Source organism: Mustela nigripes, chromosome 7, assembly GCF_022355385.1.
Source record: "Mustela nigripes isolate SB6536 chromosome 7, MUSNIG.SB6536, whole genome shotgun sequence".
Lineage (NCBI taxonomy): Eukaryota > Metazoa > Chordata > Mammalia > Carnivora > Mustelidae > Mustela > Mustela nigripes.
The window spans coordinates 100,287,866-100,309,421 of NC_081563.1; the positions used below are offsets into that span (position 1 = coordinate 100,287,866).

The window sequence follows — 21,556 nt, forward strand, 5'->3', positions numbered from 1 at the left end:
TCAACTCCAATTGCATTGCTCTACCATTAATTGCAAACAGTAAACTCATTTTCCCATCAGGGTTGTTCTACTGCTGTTCCTTCTATGTGGAATGTTCTACCTCAAGACCTCTTTATGGTTGGCTTACCCTTCCCATCACACAAATCTTTGTCCCAAGATTACGTCCTCAGAGCCCTTTCTAAATGATCTAAAATCACACCCTCTAATAACTCACTATCAAATTATCTTGGTTTACTTTTCAAAGTACTCTCTGAACTATCTTGTTTCTTTATTTGTTGATAACTCTTTTCCCAGACTATGAATATCATAAAAGAGGATTTTGTTTTTCAGCATTCTATCCCTCATATCTAGAAAAGTTTCTGGTGCTTAATGAGATTCAGTAAATGCTTTTCAATTGAGGGAATTAAGAATAAGTAGCTTAAACAATGAGAATGTCAAAATCATACTCCTGTGAAGAGACAACGAACTTATAAGTGCCTAAACTTCTTCACTTGTTTCTTAACGGAGCAAAAAATAAATCAAAATATTGCAAGATAATAAATTTGTATAGCTTTTATCTATGCCCTACCACTTACCATGCATTTATTCAGTACAACCTGTTTTGTTCAAACTAACTTATTTAAATTAGCCTAAGCATGTTGAAACAAGAAGTCTTTAAAAAAAGAATTAGCTCATAACATGTTAAAAGTCACAATGGCAATAACTAAGTTGTGTTCCTCAAACCAAAATGCCTAAATTTGTATACAACAGACCCCAGAAATGAGCAAAAAAAAAGACATGAAAGCAAAGGAACAGACTCAAAGACAAAGAGTAAGCTAACAAGGAGATCAGGGCACAAACCATTAAGTGGGAAACACTAAGTTAACACATTTCTATGGAAAATAACCTTCTGAATAGTTTAACCAGAGAAAATCCATCATAGGATTTGTCAATGAGCTGTAAATATAACAAACGTGTTTGTTCTTCATAATCATCTCCTTAATGATTTGGAGGTGGATGTGTGTACTTCCCTCACATACCAATATGACACATATGAATCCATCAGTAGGGAATACCCTTGGATTATTAGTGGTAATAGTGGGCTTACACCAATGTACAAGCTCCATTTTCAACTCTTATTCATGAACACTCTACATTTCTGCTAAGCAGATGGTCCAGGTGAGGAACTTTTACTGTAACCAAGGGATACATTTAAAATACCACTTTCAAAGGGACTAAACGTCTCTCCCTTGTTCAGCATCTCCCCAAGGAGGAATGGCTGCTAGAGTCAGGAGGACAGAGTCTGACTCTTGACTCTGTGACTCTGAAGTCCTGAGAATGTCACTTAACCTTTTGATTCTAAATGAGAATAAGAATAACAATATCTATCCTAGATATTTCATGAGATTGTTGTGAAAATAATATATGTTAAAGAAATGTTTTGTAAACTGGCTATTTTAACTATTTTTTTAAATTCTGCTTTTTTGTGTGTTTCTTATAATCATCTTCTAAATTTAAGTTATATATATCTTTCATAGTAAGAGGAGAAGAAAGAACAAGCACCAAAATGGAGATGTTTGGCCATGTGGTCTTTACCTCTACTGGAATTTAACCATTTCTGTATCTCCTTAAGAAATGTTGAAAATATAACCACTAGCAGAAAATGACACTGTAGTTTCCTAAACACAGGAAGGCATCAAGAGCTACTCTTATATTATAACAAACTCCCCATTGTCTGTTTCCATACCCAAACATTTCCTAATAATCCATGTCCTACCCAAGAAGAAAGCTAAATCCCTGGACTATCTTAAATGGGACAATATTCTTTATAGCACTCACATTGAATATCTGAGGAGAAAAACAAAATTGGAAGGAAAACACACAAGGCTGCGCACTGTACAAAACCTATTGTTACAATCAGTTAGTTGCCCAAACTCTGAAATCTAAGCCTCCACAGTGTCTTTACTTATTCTGTTGCTTTGTTAACTTGAGTAATTCTTCTCATCAATAAACACAGCCGAAAGATTTTATTAAATAAACAGAATAAGAGGCATGGTAAAAAGTCTGAGAGAAGCATTTAGTTTTATAAAAAATCCTGATCATGGGAATTTAGCTATCAATTATCCAGGCTTACTCTAATCTCACACTCAGAAGTTACTTTATGGATACCAAAAAATGTACACCATGTCAACAAAGATAACTTCATGAAAAAAACGAGACTTAAAAACGTAACGTAAAAATGAGATCATGGCTAGGTGAATCTGATCGTTCTGCCTATCTTCACCACCAAAATCAATCACCAAAATCCCTTCAGAAAATTAATTACAGGAAAATATTCAATCCTCCATATAACCTCAATGAAGCATGGTCCATCTCAATGATTATGTTTATTTGATATTTATGAATATATTTTTCTGCTTTTTCTGAAATTGAGGATCAAATGAGGCCATCTTAAATGTTTGCTCATTTTGTTGTTCCTCCTACCTCGTGATGATTCTTAGACAGCCATTCCTTAATGGTGCTGAGGGCAATGATGGAAGCAGGCTCATTTGGGAAACCTAAGTGAAAAGCAGAATAAAACAAATTAACAAAGAAAGATGAAGACAAGAAAGAATTCAATCATGGTGTGACACTAAATTTTTCTCATTTAAACAGTATTCAATTCAACCAATTACTATTGGTTGAATAGTAAGGCAGGCAGGCCTTAGCAAGCTATACATGGATGCAAGGCCTGTGACCATACATACAAGGCATTAAGGGGATCAGTCCTATACCAGTCTAAGGCTAACAAGCAACAAAGGATTTAACTGTCTTCAATTCTACAACAGAATCAATTAAAAATGTATTTACAGGGCACCTGGGTGGCTCAGTGGGTTAAAGCCTTTGCCTTTGGCTCAGGTCATGATCCCAGGGTTCTGGGATCGAGCCCCGCATCAAGCCCTGCATCGGGCTCTCTGTTCAGCAGGGAGCCTGCTTCCCTTCCTCTCTCTGCCTGCCTCTCTGGCTACTTATGGTCTCTCTCTCTCTGTGTCAAATAAATAAATTTTTTTAAAAAATGTATTTATATTTGCTTGGTAGTTTTCTTTTCTTTTCTTTTCTTTTAAGATTTTATTTATTTATTTGACAGACGGAGATCACAAGTAGGCAGAGAAGCAGGCAGAGAGAGGAGGAAGCAGTCTCCCTGCTGAGCAGAGAGCCTGATGCGGGGCTCGATCCCAGGACCCTGGGATCATGACCTGAGCCAAAGGCAGAGGCTTTAACCCACTGAGCCACCCCGGCGCCCCTGCTTGGTAGTTTTCAAAGCACTTTCATATAATATTCTCAGAAGAGGTGCTCAGATTAAGGTTTATTACCCTTAATTTACAAATCAAGTAAATATGGCTACAGAATACATGTGGTTGACCTACGCGGGCCATAGGGCCAGCAGTATTCCGTCAATGAACTGATGCAAGACAGGGCAAACAACTTGCAGAATAGCCATACAACTAGAAGTTATTATCAGAATTCAAAGAAGGTAATGCCTGCTCCATTTAGGGTCATTGGAAATTACATCTGAGATGAAGACTATACGAACTGACCTGGTTTTGCACTACAGATCTGGTTTTCAAAGGACAGGACGAATGACACTTATGCTATGTCCTACTGAGCAGGAGCACAGATAATCATAATTCCCAAAACTCATCTGGAATATCCCTCTAGCTTATGTAAACTGAACCTATCCTTAAACTTGCAAAACCACCAGACATTCTGCCAATAGAGATGAATGTATATGAATGAATAACTTTACACACTATATATTTATGGGGCAGAAAGAAGAGATGGGAGTGACTATTCCTTTGAAGCTATTCTCTTTAAGCTCACCACTGGCTTCCTAATCACCAGATTCCATACAGGCAATCAATCCATCAGTCTTCATCTTTCTCTTTATTGTATTAGCTTGATTAGTTTTCCATGTTTCACATCCTGCATTTTCTTTTCTTTAATTATTTTTTTATTGTTTTAAAATGTTCAATGCAGTGGTTTTTGATATGTCCACGAAGTTGTGCAACCATTACCACTAACTACAGATTATTTTCATCATCTCCCCCAAAACTCTGCACCCATTAACGGTCACCCCCATTATCCCTCTACCCCAGCTCTTGACAACTATGAAATCTACTTTTCGTGTCTTTAGATTTGCAAATTCTCCTCCTGGATTTTTCAACACTACCTTTGAGGTTTCCTCCTACCTAGTTGAGCTCCCCTGGCTCCCTTTTCTAGGAGTTTCCATTAAATGTATGCCATTCCCAACCTCGAAACTCAGTCTTCTTCCTCTCTACTCTGGAGGAGCCAGCTGCAGTGTCAGCCACTGACATGCCTTCGAATCAGGGTGCTCCTGTGACATTGTGCTGTGCAGACGCAGAGGGAGGTACTGCTGAAATGGGAGATCTGGGATTTAAAAGACCCAGTTTTATTGGAAGGCAAATACATATTCCAGTAGTTCATATGGAACGTTTAAATCTCATTAGACTTTCAGAGACAATGTGAGAGAGAAAGAGCAAGAGAGAATAGAAGTTTGTCCCCGCTTCCAAGAATAAATGTTGCTTTTTCTGATTAGGTTTCTACACACTTCATAAGAAAGTGCATTAGAAAAGGGGACAAAATAAAGCAGGGCCCAGCTGCACTTGACCATAGGGAAAATGTGCACAACTTCCCAAACTTTGTAAATTCATCTGTGACATTTGGGATTATGGATTTGTTCTGAATTTTCATCCCATTTATATTTTTTTAAAGATTTTTATTTATTTATTTGACAGAGAGAGATCACAAGGAAGCAGAGAGGCAAGCAGAGAGAGAAGGGGGAGTAGGCTCCCCACCGAGCAGAGAGCCTATATGAGGCTCAATCCCAGGACCCTGAGATCATGACCTGAGCCAAAGGCAGAGGCTTAACCCACTGAGCCACCCAGGTACCCTCATCCCATTTATTTTTTTCCTTAAATGAAGACTTCAAAATGTAAAACCCTTAAAATAAACGTGTTAATTAGCTAATTCATTAAGCAAATTATTACTGAACCAGAAAAGAAAAAAATACATAGACCCACTTAATGAGTCCCTGTCCTCTAAAGCCCAAAGTCGGAGGGAGGAAATAGGTAAGAGGGAAGCATGACAAGCACATCAGGGTTGTGAGGACACAGATGAGAGGAACCAAGCAAGAAAGAGGAGGCTTTCTAAGAAACCAGAGAATGTTTGGGGAAGAGAACAACAAAGCGGGGAGCTGAGGAGACATGGTCTTCAGAAGTAAGCTGTAAGCAACTAGGAATTAGTGAAAGAAGTCAGGGGAAGTGAAGGGAGAAGTTCTTGTGGACTGAAAAGAAAAAAACGGGAGGCCAGGATGGGCATCTATGGTTAGGGGTTAACAACGGGGGTTTTTCCGGCCCACCTTTCCCTGGAGTTTAGCACTTACATTTGTCATCAGCTGGATACCTCCCCTTGATGTTCTCCAGAACTAGAAATGTAAGGTGTATTCTTCCACAAAATCAACTTCTTCCTGATTTTCTGGTTTCTGCCTATGGCTTTCTCTCTCTCCTAGTCACTACAGTACTTAATTGCTTTCCTGGTTGATAAGTGAGTCCCCTGAGATATTGTATACCATGCTTTCCTTCCTTTCTTTGCCCACTGATCTCATTCAAAGTCCAATCATCCCTCACCCCAACAACAGTAGTTGACTCATAACTGTGCTCTTTTGGTCTTCTCCCCTTTCCCAATCTGTCCATCACACCACTTCCAACTGACCCTTCCTAAAGTATGGTTACCACAACCTTACACCAAGCAATGGTGGCCTTGCTGATGCTTCAGCTCCTACAGAGGAAACTTTTGTACCTTTCTTGGCATAAGTCACCACAGGGGGCCTTCCTAGACTTGTATCTTAGCTTTCCCTATTATTCTCCTCCCATGAAATTCTTCTCCAACTTTTTGCTATGCTTAAGAAGTACTTAAATCATAGGATTATAGGGCTATATAAAGCCAATAAATACTGTGATCATGCTCAGTTGCAACGGCCATCAGCATTAACCTTTAGGAGATGTAACTCCCCACAGAGAAATTATACAAGTTGTTATAGAACCATGGCAACTATGGTCAGTTCTCAATTATTTGTAACCTCCCAGTCACTTTCCCACATTTATCAAAGCTTCTGGCATTGAGTTACGGTTTTCATTTCCACCTCAAGCCTCGTCATAATTGTGAGTGATTTCAATGTCCAATAAGATGACCCACCCAACACCTGGCCTGCCAGTCCCTTGACCTGGTCATTTTTGACAACCACCTCCATGCCACTGCCTCCCCATTCACCTTGATGTAACTTTTCTATTCCCAAATTACTAATTTAAGCTGTGCTCTCTAAAAAACCCTTCTTTCTCTTTAGTTTGATCTGCTACTTTCCAAGGTATGTTCTCCATAAGCATTTGAAAGCCAAATTAATGCTAACATCTCTCCCCCAAACGGTAGGACTCTTTCCTACCTCTCTAGGCTCTTCTTACACTGTATCACTCTGCTTTTTCAACTCCAGCTACACTGACCTTCCTTCTGTCCTTCGAATGTGGCATGTTTCCTTTTGCTTCCTGCCATGAGGCCTTACTCATGCTCTATCCTCTTCCTGAAGTGACATTTCTTCCCTCTGTTCCGAGCTTATTTTAACTTTCATTTGTGCTTCACTCCGTCATCACTTCTCGAGAGAAGGCTTCTCTGATGAGGACGACTCCCTATTTGATGCTTTCATAACATCATGAACCTTTCCCTGGCAGTTCATCAGAGTTTCATTTTTACATTTTGCATTTATTTATGTACATATTTGATTAATATCCCTAGTAGAGTGAAAGCCTAAAGAGGCAGATGCCACAAGTCTCTTATGTGCTTATCACTGTATCCCTAAAACATTGCTGGCACATAGAAGATGATCAATAAATGTGTGTTGAAAGATGGAATGGACTGTGGATGTATGAATCATTGTATTGACAGCAGGAGAGGCTGAGCACTGGGAGAACAGGAGTGTTTAGCTCTAGAGCATGGGAGAGCAAAGGGATCCTGAGACATCCAAGCAAAGTGACATATTCACATTATCCCACTGCGTCCCTGAGAGGGAACCATTGAGAAGATGTAGATGAGAGAACACAGTTCCCGGTGAAATGGTGCCCTGTTATTAATTAAAAAGGGGGCAAACAACAAAACAAATGTTCCCGAAAATATGCCTATATGGGGAAAAAAACCAAATACACACACACACACACACACTCACACACACACACACATGTCCCCTAAACCCGTTTTATATATATATAAATGACAAAGTATGGGGTTCAGGGGACACAGCCATAGCACAATCCTTTGTCCGCTTAACTGCAAGACCCCAATGGTTACCCGTAAAACCAATGAATAGACAGGATGGAATTTTTGCCTGGGGATGGGCTTCCAATGACAGTAAGTTGGCCTCAGGAGGTCACAACAGTATTCTAGTCACCTGAGGGCTTTTGTTCACAAAAGCAGAATGGCCACCCAGAGGGAAGGCTGCAGACAAACTTTAGATGAATCATTGAATTAAATGACATAGAAAATCTCTTCCAAGTATGAGGGTCAATGAGGCTGAACAAGTCATTAATTATTTAGGGCCTGGCGTGCAGGGAATTGTATATGTCCAGGTGTGCACAGAATCTGTGTTTTCTGCTGGCATTCCACATCTTAGTTCCTTATTCATTAGTAAGGATTATTAAGATGAACTTTTGTAGTGAATGTTGATTTACCAAACATATATGTGATTTTTTTCTTTTTGTTTACTTTTGTATTGAAATTGCTTTCAAGATTTTTAGATACGCGTGCGCATGCACACACACACACACACACACAGACTTATATACATACATATAACCCTCATCTACATCAAGATCTAAAACATTTCCAGCACTTCAGAAAGCTGCCTTGTCCCAAATCAGTATCTACCCCACAAAGAAACTTCTCTTCTCTATTCTATTGTCATAGGTTGGTTTTGTCTGTTTTTACACTTCAAATACATGAACATACAACATGCACCCTTTTTCGTCCAAATTTTTCAACATGGTGCCTGCCTGATTTATCCGTGTTTTTACGCAGAGCACAAGCGCATTCTTTCTCTCTACAGTGTTGTGTTCTAGCGTAGGAATATTCCACAATTTACTTAGCCGTTCTAGTGCTGATGGACAGTTGGGTTTTTCCAGTTTGGAGCTAATAGGAATAAAGTTGCCGTGAACATTCTCACACAGGTCATTTGGCGGACATAAGCACAGTTTCTGTGGAGCATTTACCCGGGACCTGGGGCCACCTGGCCACAGCTTATGTAGATGTTTAACTCTGGTAGATTCTGCCAGTTTTCCAAAGCAGTTACGCCAATTTACACTCCCGCCAGAAGTAGATGAAAGTTTAAAATAATGGATTTATCTATCTACTTAGTTAACACGTCAAGATGCTAAATATATTTTCTTGCCACATCTAAAGCCATTAAATGCAGCTTTAGGTTAATCAATACCTTTTAGAGCTAGGAACACAGATATTTATGACGTGCCTACTTTCTCCCTACCAAGCAGGGACTATTTCAGTCAAGAGAGGACAAAGTATATCAACAGAACATTAAAAAAATTAAACAAAAGAGGTAAAAACTGAAACAGCAAGTTGAATTTCAATAGTTTTTATCCATGACACACCAAATAACCCACTAGACCAATATTTTTCTCTCACTCAGTTATTAAACAGGTACTTCTTTTCATCAAATTGCAGAAAGATATAGCCATGAAGACTCACTGAAGTTTCTACCCAGCCATTGAATTGTTTGTTTGTCAGAACTGTTAAAAACCTGGAATGTTTCAGCCCAACTAAAATGAGTCTGGTCTCGATGTTGCCATAGACACTGTTCCTCTCTTGCTTTCATCCTTTTTTTTTCTTTTGCTGTTGATAATTTTCTTATATCCTCAAGTCTGTCCATAGGTTCCAATGTAGAAACTAAATGTATGTCCCTGATATAAAAAAACATGTTCTACAAACTGGTCTTCGCTGGAGGGAAGGTGGGAGGGGGCTAGGTTAAATAGGTGAAGGGGATAGGAGTACACTTATCACAATGAGCACTGAGGAACATACAGAATTGTTAAATCATTACACTGAACACCTGGAACTAATATAACACTGTATGTTAATGACATTCAGATTAAAAAATAATAAAAATAAAATAAAATATCTCCTGCTGAAAATCTAGGCTATCTAGCTTATCCTACTGAAATAAAGATAGCTATAAGTTTGCCAGTAAAACTACCCTTTTTGGAAGTAGAAACAACGGAGCAACTTTTGTTTTAAACTTAAGAGAATGCTTTGTAGCTGTAGATTACCCTATCACAGAAAGGCATATGGTTATGCCCTAAATCAATTATTTCAAAGTTTTTACTGAAAAAAAAAAAATTCAAATTGAACATAATGGCAGGCATAATTACACCATGTAATAAAATGTTAACCCTCTCTACTATTTACAGCCTAGCCAGAGCCTGTCTCTCTTGCGTTGTCGCACCTCCCTTTCAAGCCCAGGCACCAGGAGTCACCCCTGCGTTAGCTGTGGATCCCTTTCTAGCAGTTGTAAGAATAATGCAACCTAGACATCACTGCCCGGGCAAAGCTCATAAGAGCAAAAACCACTGTTTATGCCCTGAACGGTTTTATTTTTAGCTGCACAAATTCTTCTGAAGCGATCCTCACTTCAAAGGGTGTTTAGCCACATAATTTTACCCCAATAAGGAGGGCACTTGGGCCAAAGGTGTGCTAAAATACTAGCAAATTTGTGGAATCGCAAACCCCCACATGCACTGCATATTATTTACGGAGTGGTTGTCATACTAACCAGCGCTCAGTGACTACAAGCGCCAAATTGGTACTGAATTGCCATAGATACTCAGAAGTTAGAAGCAACAGTTAAAAAACAAGACTCCCTGGAACTCTGCACATTACATTTGCACCCACTTTTGAGCCCTCCCTTCTTATCAAGTCTTCAATGAGGGAAGCACGTTGGTGCCTTTTTTTTTTTTCCTTCCACTTACATTCAAACTTGAGTAAAATATTGTCCAGCCCCAAAACATGGCTTTTCAGGACTGATAAAAATATCTGACTGTCCTAAATGAAGGGATGTATCACTGGGTTTATTGAAACGTCACCATCAATTGAACTGGGATTGTCAATGTTGACTAGCAAGTGAAATTAGACTTTGCTTCAATTTCGAGAGGGTATAACCATAATATTTTCCATCTTAGCACAGAAATTCTGGTGTGGGGACCAAAGGACATCAACAGTGTATTTTAGAAACTCAGGTAAAAGGAAATGAAGTGTGAGATGAGTTGTGTCTTTCTCAGAACATTCCTCTCCAGTCCCTGTTGCGCACACACACACACACACACACACACACACACACACACAAATACACATAACTGTCCTGGGCCAGGAGAAAAGGTAGAGGGATATAGACGGAGGGTGCATGGAGGTGTTGGGGTGTGGAGTGTATGGGTGGGCATAAGGAAGTATAGGACAATGAACTTATTTTTTCATCTCAAAATGGCTTTTGTCAACCCCTTCCCCCAGGCCTCCTTCCAAACCATAAAAGCAATTCTGATAGCACGATGAAATCAAATTACTTGAGAGAAATGAGCTGAAGGAGGCTCACCGTTAAGCAATCGCTAGAGCAGCCACTCAGCCAATTCTGGCTAAAGGCTGAGTTTCACAAAAGATAAAACAGGTGAAGTAATAAGAGTGACACTGGCCTCTGTCACTGCAGTGAGCACGGCAGCAGAATGCTAAAAAGGGTGTCACCAGCTTTCCCCAGGAGAGCAAAGGGCACCACAGTAGGCAAGAGTGAGGCATCCCCAGCCTGTCAGTAAGATGGCGGAGTCTTAGCTGGCTTTTAAAAGGACAAGGCAGAGTTTTTAAAAAATGCGTGTGTGTGTGTGTATACACATATATACACACATATATATTATGTGTGTATATACATACACAAATACACACACATACACAAACAATACTGCATATTAACAAGTTCAACAGCCATAGCAGATGTTGACAGCCCCATATATATCCCTTTGGCCTGTGCCATCTTTGCACACTGGTTTGAATTACAGCTGCTAGCACCTGTGGCCTTTTAACTTCGGGCTCTCTCTGGTGCCCACAGTGATACCACATGTGAGGTAGGTCCAAAGTGTCAGGAAATCTAGGCTACCACCAGGATGCGTCAAGGTATGATTAGTGAGAGATAGTGGGCAAGTGTCCCAGCTCACTCACCCCTCAGGGGGGATAACATTGATGTGCCTGCTTTATGCAGTTTCCTTGAGTTGCCCCGTGGGAGTTGCCCCCAGTTGTCCGTAGTGGTAAATTGCTCAATAATGTACTCTTTCTTATTGGCTTCCTTTATCTATCTGTCTTCCCTACTCCCTTCTCTGAAATTGTCTCTCCAATTAGCTACTTGAACATAAACCCTTGCCTCTGAATCTGCTTTTAGGGGGAAACCAAACTATGACCACAATCAACAGTCATTCATGAACTTGAGAAAATGAGGGTCATGTCTTATCTTGATAGCACCGATTCTTTCCACTTTTCTATTTGTAATCTCTTGTACATGCACAGTAGAGAAACATTTTATAAATTACTTAGTGAGTTGGGGAGAGAAGTGGGAGGTTGTCAACATGAAAGCATGATCGTATTTTACTTTGGGAGAGTGTAGAGGTTATACAAACTAGTTTCACATCCACAGTGGGGAGTCTGCTTTTCCCACTCCGCCTGCTGCCTCCCCTGCTTATTCTCTCTCTCTCTGTGTCAAATAAATAAATAAATAAAATCTGGGGCGCCTGGATGGCTCAGTGGGTTAAAGCCTCTGCCTTCGGCTCAGGTCATGATCCCGGGGTCCTGAGATCAAGCCCCACATCCGGCTCTCAGCTCGGCAGGGATCCAGCTTCCCTTCCCTTTCCTGCCTCTCTGCCTACTTGTGATCTCTGTCTGTCAAATAAATAAATAAAATCTAAAAAAAATAAATAAATAATAAATAAATAAATAAATAAAATCTTAAAAAATAAATAAAATCTTAAAAAGATAAATAAACAAACCTGGCCCCACATGGCAGAAATCTTGAAACAGGAAATAGTAAATAGTTGTTTTTGCAGCTACTGTTAATATTTATTAAGCAATTATTATGCAAGTCATTCTACTTAGCATCTGTATGTATTATTGTATTCCATCTTCACAACAACCCGATGAAAAAAACAGGGGAGAACTATGAACATGAGTTGGTCTATAAATGGACAGTGACTTTAGTGTATTGAGGGAGGCATCGGTCAAAGATGATTAATTTGGATATATATACTAAAAACTACCAAGAGGTGTGCAAAATACAGTCTGACCATTATATAAGTTTTAGTAGACTGAGTATCAACCACTAGTGTGGTTTAGACCAGATTCTGCTTGAAGAGGGAGTACAGATACTGCATCTGCCTATGGGTGGCTTGGGTGGAAGTCTAGGCTGTTCCTAAAAACCCGGCCACCTCTGGCTTCCACATCAAATTGCCTAAACCCTCAAACTCCCTTGACGATGTATATAATCTTTCCCATTGTATAGAAGAGAAAAAGAGACTCAGAGAACTCAAGCAAGGGGCAGGGCCCATACCCAAGCCTGGGTCCACCTGACTTCTATCCATTCCCCTAGTCGAGTGCCTGGTATATTGTTCATCCTTCCATCTCCAAGGAACGAATGGAATTTACCATAACCTCCTTCAGAGACTCCCATCCTGGTGCAACACTGTTTCAAATTCCAAAGAAAGGAAATGAAACTGTAGGTACCTATGAGAAGAAAGCTTGTTTCAGAGTGCCTCCTGATGGCCACACCAAAAGACATGGGGTGACCCAATCTGCCATTTAAAGTCTGCATCATAGAGTACAGGTGGGGCCCAAGGACGCCTCTTGGGCATGTAGAAACTTTGGTGGTTTGGATGCTACAATTACTCCTCAACACGTGGGTATCATCATCCTGGATACAATTGGAACATATAAATTTGAAGCTCACCTGCTCACAATAAAACTTCTGTGCATCACACCTCTCCCCATGGTCCTGCCTTACCCCTGACTTTATTTTGTTCAGCTTAATGATGGTGTTCCTAGCAGGACCTCTAGGATTAGTCATATATAAAAGGGAGAAGGGAAATCCTGCACTTATCATTTTAATCTCTTTACACATGTTCTCTCATTTCACTTGATATTATATGTGCCATAGAAAATGATATTCCATAAATTCTACTATATTCAGCCTCAGACTTGAATTACTTTTGCTTTCACCTCCTTAAAAAATTGGGCAACACTAAGTTTTCCTTTCAAGTTTTCTTTCCTTTGCTCTGCAAATCATGGTATGAATGGGCCCTATTTTTATGGGACACAAGGTTACAATCTATGCAAGCTTCATCAGCTTCTCAAACTTATGAGTTCCAGCTTCTATTTCTGAGGGTGTTTTTAAAATCATCTTTTGTCTAAGGAATTATAATAATGACCTAAGAAATGGCTCGTGAAACAAATGCTATTCTATGCAAGCTGCTCCTACTAACCCGGAATAAGTCTCTTGAGAAGGAGAGGAAAGACCTCATAGAATCACCTAGAATAGGATTTTTCTAAAATTCTCTTTTAAAAGAACATTTTTTCCTACGGGGGTAATCAAGGGGTTTCATTGAGGACATCACATTTGAGTAGAAAAGGTATATACTGGGATCTCCTGAGAGATGAAAATGCAGTTTCTACTTTTGAACTGGCAGCACCGTGTGGTAGGTGGACCTGGAAGCCCATGATCTCTATAAACATAAACCACATCATATCATGTCCACGCTAAGACATGTCAGTAGCTTGCTCCACACTGTGACCAAGTCCAAACTCCTCATTTTTGGCTTTTAGAGCCTTTGTGCTGCCCTCATCACACTCTGAAATGCTGTCTGTCCCTTGTCCTGGGACACGGGTAACCCCACTGGAATATAAGCTTGATGAGGAATATAAGCTTGATGAGTCCTTGTCTGTCTTATGCACCTTTCCACTTTCAGTGGTCAAAAACTTGTCATGCCCTATTAGGGAACATGGGAAAGATCTAGTTTCTCCAGTGTCCTGTGAAGCTTCCTAGCACCCTGAAATGATTTTATGCCACCTGAAGCCTAGGAAAAATCGATACAGTCATTGAGGGAAGGAAATGAACTAATTCTGTGTTGCTCTCTGGTGTCTACTGGCCAACACCCCTGGCAGTGCATGTGACCTTGGCAGAAACTCAAGGCATGGATTTAGGAAAATGCAAAAGATGTCGCCTTGGCTTTAGGAACTACAAATTACCTCTTGGACTTCTGTCACACCCAAGCTGGGGCAGAGCACAGGAGCTCTTTCAGGGACACATCATTATAGAGGGTCTCTTAGCTTTAAATGTCACTGACTCACAAGCATGAAACCACATATGTCCTAAAAAGCTTTTATGTTCCCACCTACACAGCCAGGTGCAAGATTCTCCTGAAGGAACTGTGTTGAATATTGTCATCACAGCATCCAGCAACATTAACTATCACACCACAACATGGAAGAAAAGGAGATAGTCACCAAAGCCCCTGTTTTCTGGCTTTTACTCTCCAATGATTAGCCAAGTTCCCTGGGAAACCTATGTTTGCAAACTGCTCTCATAATTCCAGGAATTTTTCTGGAGTTACTCAGTGGCCAACTCTTCTACAATAAACACTGAGCATGGAGAAACTCTCCTCTTCACGTTTGAATGTTAAGATAGGCCTTGGCTGCCACCACTCTACATTCTGAGGTGTGTCTGAACCAGTCTTTAGATTTCAGCAGGTTTGCTTAAATGGGACACAGTTGTTAAGAACTCTACTCTGTGGTTTCCTAGAATTCACAATAGCAGCCACTCCTTTGCTGAGCAATGCAGAGATTAATGCAATTTTAGGGACTACGACTATGATTAAATATAACACATTATTGATATAATTATATAATTTTTATTATCAAGAATACATTTTTTTAATATAATTAGAGCTCACTGGAGTACATTATTCTGAAAGTCATTACAAACACACACTGAGGAGTGCCTGAGTGTCTCAGTTGGTTAAGTGTCTTCCTTCAGCTCAGGTCATGGTCTTAGGGTCCTGGGATTAAGCCCTGCATTAGACTCCTTGCTCAGCAGGGAGTCTGCTTCTCCCTCTCCCTCTGCTGCCCCTCACCACCCCTCCCCTGACCCGCAGCTTATACACTTGCTCTCTATCTCTCTGATTCTTTCTCAAATAAATATTTTTTAAAATATTTTATTTATTTATTTGACACAGAGAGAGAGAGAGAGATCACAAGCAGGCAGAGAGGCCGGTAGAGAGAGAAGGGGAAGCAGGTTCCCTGCTGAGCAGAGAGCCCGATGCAGGGCTTGATCCCAGGACCCTGAGATCACGACCTGAAGGCAGAGCCTTAACCCACTGATCCAGAGCGCCCCTAATTTTTCTTTTTTTTTTTTTTTTTTAAGACACTCTGAAAGATCACAGGCACGAAGTTCTAAAAATTTCTGTGTTGAGACAGGACACAGCTTGATGTGGGCAGGAATGCCACCATTAGACTGCAGTGTTTCTTTTTGAAAGCTTGGCTTCTGAGTGTGCTGGACTGGATTAGCATATCCAATTCTTCACTCCCCTTTGCCACACCCTTTGCCGTCTTTGCAAAACTGTCTTGTGAGCAGAGCCTATTTCCCTACCTCACTGACATTGAGTTTGGCCATGTGACTTGCTTTGACCAATGGGAAGGGAACAAACGTGAAGTCCTAAGAGTACTCACTGCCAGACTAAGGGAATGCCCCATGTGGCCACTGGCCTTTCAGAGTGGCCTGGGAAGTTCAGGTGGAACAGACTGAGCACTAACAGGAACCTGGGATCCAGGTCAGTCTGGCCAAGCCCAGACTTAAATCAGTTAAACCCAGTCAACCTGAAGAACTGGGAACAAGAGAATAAATGCTACTTGCTGCCAGCCCCTGGGTTTTTGAGGTTGTCTGTAACGCAGAAAAATCTAACGGATAACTAGAGCAAGGACTGATATGCTTTTTGAAATCCCACGGAGCATGCAGAGCCCTCAGGAGTGGTTTTTATTCTTATCTAGATCTTTGCCATTTTTGGAATATGGTTTCACCTTTTGACTGTCTCTCCAGGGTAAAAAATATCATATACTTAATAAATTGTGCATACCAGTTCAAAGAACTCAAAGAGGCATGGGAATTGGTTCGAGAGGAATCCTGGAATAAGGAAAAGACAACAGGTTTTGGAGTCAAACCTACCAGACATTGCGTCTTCCCACGAGAACTGCAATCTGTGTGAGCACAGCATCTTCCTTCCTTCTTTCTTTCTTCCCTTCCTTTCTTCCTTTTTAAGAGCTTGTTCCTAAGTAATCTCTACACCCAGTGTGGGCACTCAAATGCACAACCCCAAGAGCAAGAGTCATGCACTCCTCCAATTGAGCCAGCCAGGCGCCCCAGCACAGTACATTTCTATTCTTCAGTGTCCACACCTGTAATGTGGGGATAAGGCTACCTTCTTGTAGTGAAGATTAAATAGGATAAGTCACATGCTCTTTGCTCCTCCCAGGTCTTCTTATTTAGGTCCCTCCCCCTACATTACCTTATTTACTTAAAGACGTGCGAAAGCTGAAAGGTGAAAGGAAGCCTAAAGGCACACAGGAATGCTATTCAGCGACGGAGCCCTGGAAAACCAGCTGGGACCACCAGGCTCTTCTTCTTTTTTTATAAGATTTAATTTATTCATTTGATAGAGAGAGCAGAGCAGGGGTAGGGGAGAGGGAGAGGAAGCCGACACCCCACTGAGCAGGGAGCCTGATGAGGGGCTGGATTCCAGGACCCTGGGATCATGATTTGAGCCAAAGGCAGATGCTTAACCAACTGAGCCACCCAGGTGTCCCAATGTCAGGTTCTTTAACAGGCACCGAAATCATTACCTCAAGTGAAGGTGTGATCTTTTTTCAAGATCTGATAAGGTCTCACTGTTTGTCCTGAGAACCTAGAAATGGATGTACATTACCTCCCCCCCCCACCCCGAATCCCTTCCTGGTACTAGAAAATATAATTGTTTGGTAAGAGAAGAGAGGTGTAGAAGAACAGGTTTTCACAAAATGACTCCATTTATGGCTAAACCTCTGAGTGAATAGTACCATACTGACTAATGTATCAACCTCCAAAAGAAGCTTACCAATTAGATTCCTGGAATCACTACACTCTGGACTTTACAACATCCCAGCAATATGATAAATACATGTCTGTAACAAAACTAAAATGAATTTGGAGTGGCCTGAGCAACTGACACCAATTCACTGCCTATAGGACCTCTCTGTATTCTATCTGGAATATCCCCATCCTTGGGTTTTGGATTTCTAAGTTCTACCCAAACATAAGATACCGCTCCCGAAAATGCCCTGAGAGATGTAATTGGAAGTGATGCATGTACCATTTCCCTCAAACAGAGAGAAGCTGGCTCATTCCTCTTAACCGCAGTGAGGGACTTGGGGGGATAGTAAGTGTTTGAGGGATGATAGGAGAATGAAGAGACCAAATAGCCACAGAACTGTAAAGCAGGAAAACTGCATTTTAAAATGCAAATTTCCCACAATGCTCATCATTGTCAGTCTTAATAATGAATGGCAGTATTTCAGAAACCATGAGCTCTAGGAGGCTAAGTTTGTGGTAGAATAATGAAATCCTAGAAGGGCATATTTCTCATCAAAAATCAATTTGTTCTCCTGCTTGAATTGTAGTAAGCAGACACAAGGTAGTATGAAGTCGTAATGTGCCATAAAAACCTGCCAGGACCAGGAAAGAGGTTTAGGATGTGCTTTTAGTGGGAATAAATATCCATTTAAGCATATATGTTGAAGATTTATTTTGACGGATCTCTGTAGAAAGTTGGAACTTTTGTGTACACTCAGAGGTATTCCTGAGAGAAAACTAAAGTCGATGTTTGTACAGTATTTTATTTATGTGACATCTGACATTTTTTTTTCTTCTTAAAAAGTAGAATGGCATTCGTGCATGTTCAGAGCTTAAAAGCTGTCACTCCCTCCTCATAAGCCATAGGCTGAACAAACTGAAAAAATCAACAACTTCTCTTAGATCTGTCAGAGAAGAGAAGTCCCAGGGCCAGCAGTGCTGCCCCAAACTAGAGGTGAACACAGAACCACAACTTCACGGAACAGAAACCCCTGAACAGAAAGCTCCACAGGAACCAGCACCAGGGAAGGAAAACCTAAACTGTAATTGAGGAATTGGTGGAACTTGAAGTAGACAAGGCTGAAAGTTGAAAACTCCAGAGGGGCCTAGTCTTAGGGTGTCCCCCACCCCAGTCCTGTAAGTTTTATCTGCAGAAGATCCATCAGGTTCTCAGAATGAATAATAAGGTGAATATAAAGAAAAACTCCCTCATGCTACCTGCATGGGGGATTGTTGTGGGGCGGGGGAGAGGAACTATTTTGAAATAAGCCACTCTGTTCTGGACAATGCACATCTTCAGGAGGAAATGTGTTACCAGAACCTAACCTGCTGGGGACAGGGCCATATTCTATATCCAGCCGGCTCTAGCCTTACATTCATGCAGGGGAAGGAAAACACCCAACTCCAGCCCAAGTGGGTCATCCTAGCTCACCTGTGTGGGGAGAAACAAAATGAGAAGCACCTGTGATATCCACCGTTCAAAGGCCCAGGCTCAGGAGTGACTGAGACTTAAGCAGAGGGCCATAGCCTGCCTCTCCTCCCCTGCGCCTCCCCATCACATTACCAATGGCCTGTTTGCTATAGTTCCATTTACCAAGCACATTGTGTTCAGCTACCATGAAAAAAAAATACAAAGCATACTAAACGGCCTTAAACAGCTCGAAGAGACAGTGCAAGCATCAGAACCAGATTCAGATATGGCAGAGGAGTTGGAATGAATCATATGCTCAGTATTCTAATGGATAAAGCACGCAGTATACACAAGCAGACGAGCAGTATATGGAGAGGGACATAAATTCTAGGGAAGATGCCTGGGTGGCTTGGTGGATTAAAGCCTCTTCCTTCAGCTCTGGTCATGATCCCAGGGTCCTGGGATTGAGCCCCACATCGGGCTCTCTGCTCAGCTAGGAGTCTGCTTCTCCCCCTCTCTCTCTGCCTCCCTCTCTGACTACTTGTGATCTCTGTCAAATAAATAAATAAAATCTTAAAAAAAATAAAAAGAAAGAAAGAAAGATAGAAATTCTAGGGAAGAATAAAAAAATGCTGGAGATCAAAATCCTTGTAACAGAAATGAAGAATACCTTTGATGGGCTCATTAGTAGAGTAGACCCAGCTGAAGAAAGTGCCTCTGCACTTGAGGATGTAGAAAATTGGGAAGTCAACAGAAATTTCCAAAATGGAAAAACAAAAAGGCCCGAAGAAAACAAATCAGAATATCCAAGAACAGTGGGACAAAACTACATATGAATACTAGGAATACCAAAAGAGGGCATCTGGGAAATCTCCGTACCTTCCAGTCACCTGTGTTGTGAATCTGAAATTGCTCTAAAAAATAATCAATAAAAGAAAAAAATAAAATTAAATGAACCAAACCACTCTCAGATTTGTCAGAGGAGCATTTCCAGCTGCTATTTCTGACATATTGTCCAAGAGACAGCTTACCCACCAGTGACTTCAGTGTTCTTTTGGAATTCTAAATTCAAAGCCCAGTGTAGGAATGATATTGAGGCAATTCCTGTGTGACAGCATGTAAAATTCCCACTCTGTCAAGCATGGAGTCCCGGGAATTACTAAAGAATGCTTTATTAGAGGCAACACTCTTCTTTGTGTGATAATGTAATGATAGCATTAAAACCACCGAGCACTTTTCATGAACATGAGGAATTCATTTCAGCACTTCCCACTGCACTTCCTATCACAGTTATGCACGGGCACATTTCTTGTATGATTATATACAATAATAAATATTGTATTTTCATGGAAAAAAAGTGTAGAATGGACTACTGCTACACGCAACATGGGTGAATCCCCCAAACAATACTTTGAACAAAAGAAGTCAGACACAAATGTGTATATTCGGCCCAGATTCCACTGATAGGAAGCCCAAGAACCAGCAAAACTGAACTGTTATAAATCAGAAGGACAGTTGTTTAAGGAGGCTGGGAGTGACTGAAATGGGTCATGATGGAACTTTCTAGGGTGACAGAAATGTTCTACATCTTGACCCAGGAATTGGTTACACAGGGATAGATATACATTTGTTCAAATCTTCTCCCTTTGACTCAGGAGAATTCCAAATGGTCTGGGTGCTCAAGTGTCCGTGCTGACTGCCTTTATGAATGCCTAGTGCTCACCCAAGGTGCACCAGCAAATAAAGTTTGAGAAGGGGATTCCTGCTTGTCTGATCTGTCTGCAGCAGATCTAGTGGTGATAATCACCCTCAAAATACTTAATATTTTTGTAATACAAAAAGATAGAGAAAAGAATGGTTAAGAGAGAAACATTTCCCAGCAGCAGATGGGAATACAGGGAGAACAGAAGGTGAGAAAAGTCAGTGGGGGAGCCGTGGTGGCAATGGAAGAGGGGTGTCCAGCAATACTGCAGAGTCTGGCTAAGGGGGTGGGCAGGTAGAGACAGAAGATGAGTGACCTCTGCCCTGGGGGAAACCAAGTGAAGCAGGCTAACGTGTTCACAATGGACCATTTTGCAGGGTTAGAAACAGCGCATCAAGAACCAGAATCAATGCCATCTTGACCTGTTTCTTAAGCTTCACAATGCCCCTCTATATTATACCAGAATAACTAGTAGGAACCATGAAAACCCAAAGAACCTTGGGTTTCTCTTTAGAGATAAGAAGGACATCAGGAATTGCAGAGATCTGATCTCCTGATCTAGTGAAGCAAGAGAGAAAGCCTGACATAGACTATTCCCAGGCAATTTTGAGAGAAAAAAGAAGAGGATGGTGGAGTAATCCATATAGACTGATTTAAAATAGAAAATGAGAGCATTAGCAGTCATATGTGGCCATGACAATTCATCCTTTGCTCACTGCCCCCCAAAGTAAATAATGATTCATAAATCCTTCCAAAGAGGTTCTATTACTGTTTCTCGATTATATCATTGGGTAGAAAATTATTTTAAATGTTTTTTGGTCATCAAAGGAGCCATCTCATAAAGAGATGTCTAGAAAGGGGGGGAAGAAATTCAAGGGGTAGCAATGGTTTGGTAGTCACCCTAATGTCACTGATTCAATTTTCTTCTCATTAAGGGCAGAAATAGCCTATATCTGAATTTATTTCTGCCTAGTCACCTATTTCTTTAATGCCTGTCAGTTCCTCAGTACCCATGTGCTTGTTTATACCCAAATTAAACTGCACTCATTGGTATGCTGCTGCCTTGTAAATATTAGCTTTTTAAAAGATGCCCACTTTCTCCAATCTGGGCCATACAGCAAGAATCTGAGAGCAAGCTACTGCTGATTTTCTTTCTGGAACCATAGTATTTATG

At 40.9% G+C, this 21,556-nt stretch overlaps 1 protein-coding gene across 1 annotated transcript in view; it reads right to left on the minus strand.

Annotated features, from left to right (window-relative positions):
* MACROD2 (mono-ADP ribosylhydrolase 2) overlaps positions 1–21,556 on the minus strand; it is a 1,932,176-nt gene that overhangs the window by 485,186 nt on the left and 1,425,434 nt on the right. The window contains exon 8 of the mRNA XM_059406514.1: positions 2,464–2,537. Coding sequence (XP_059262497.1) covers positions 2,464–2,537 — 74 coding nt within the window. The remainder of the gene's footprint in view (positions 1–2,463; positions 2,538–21,556) is intronic.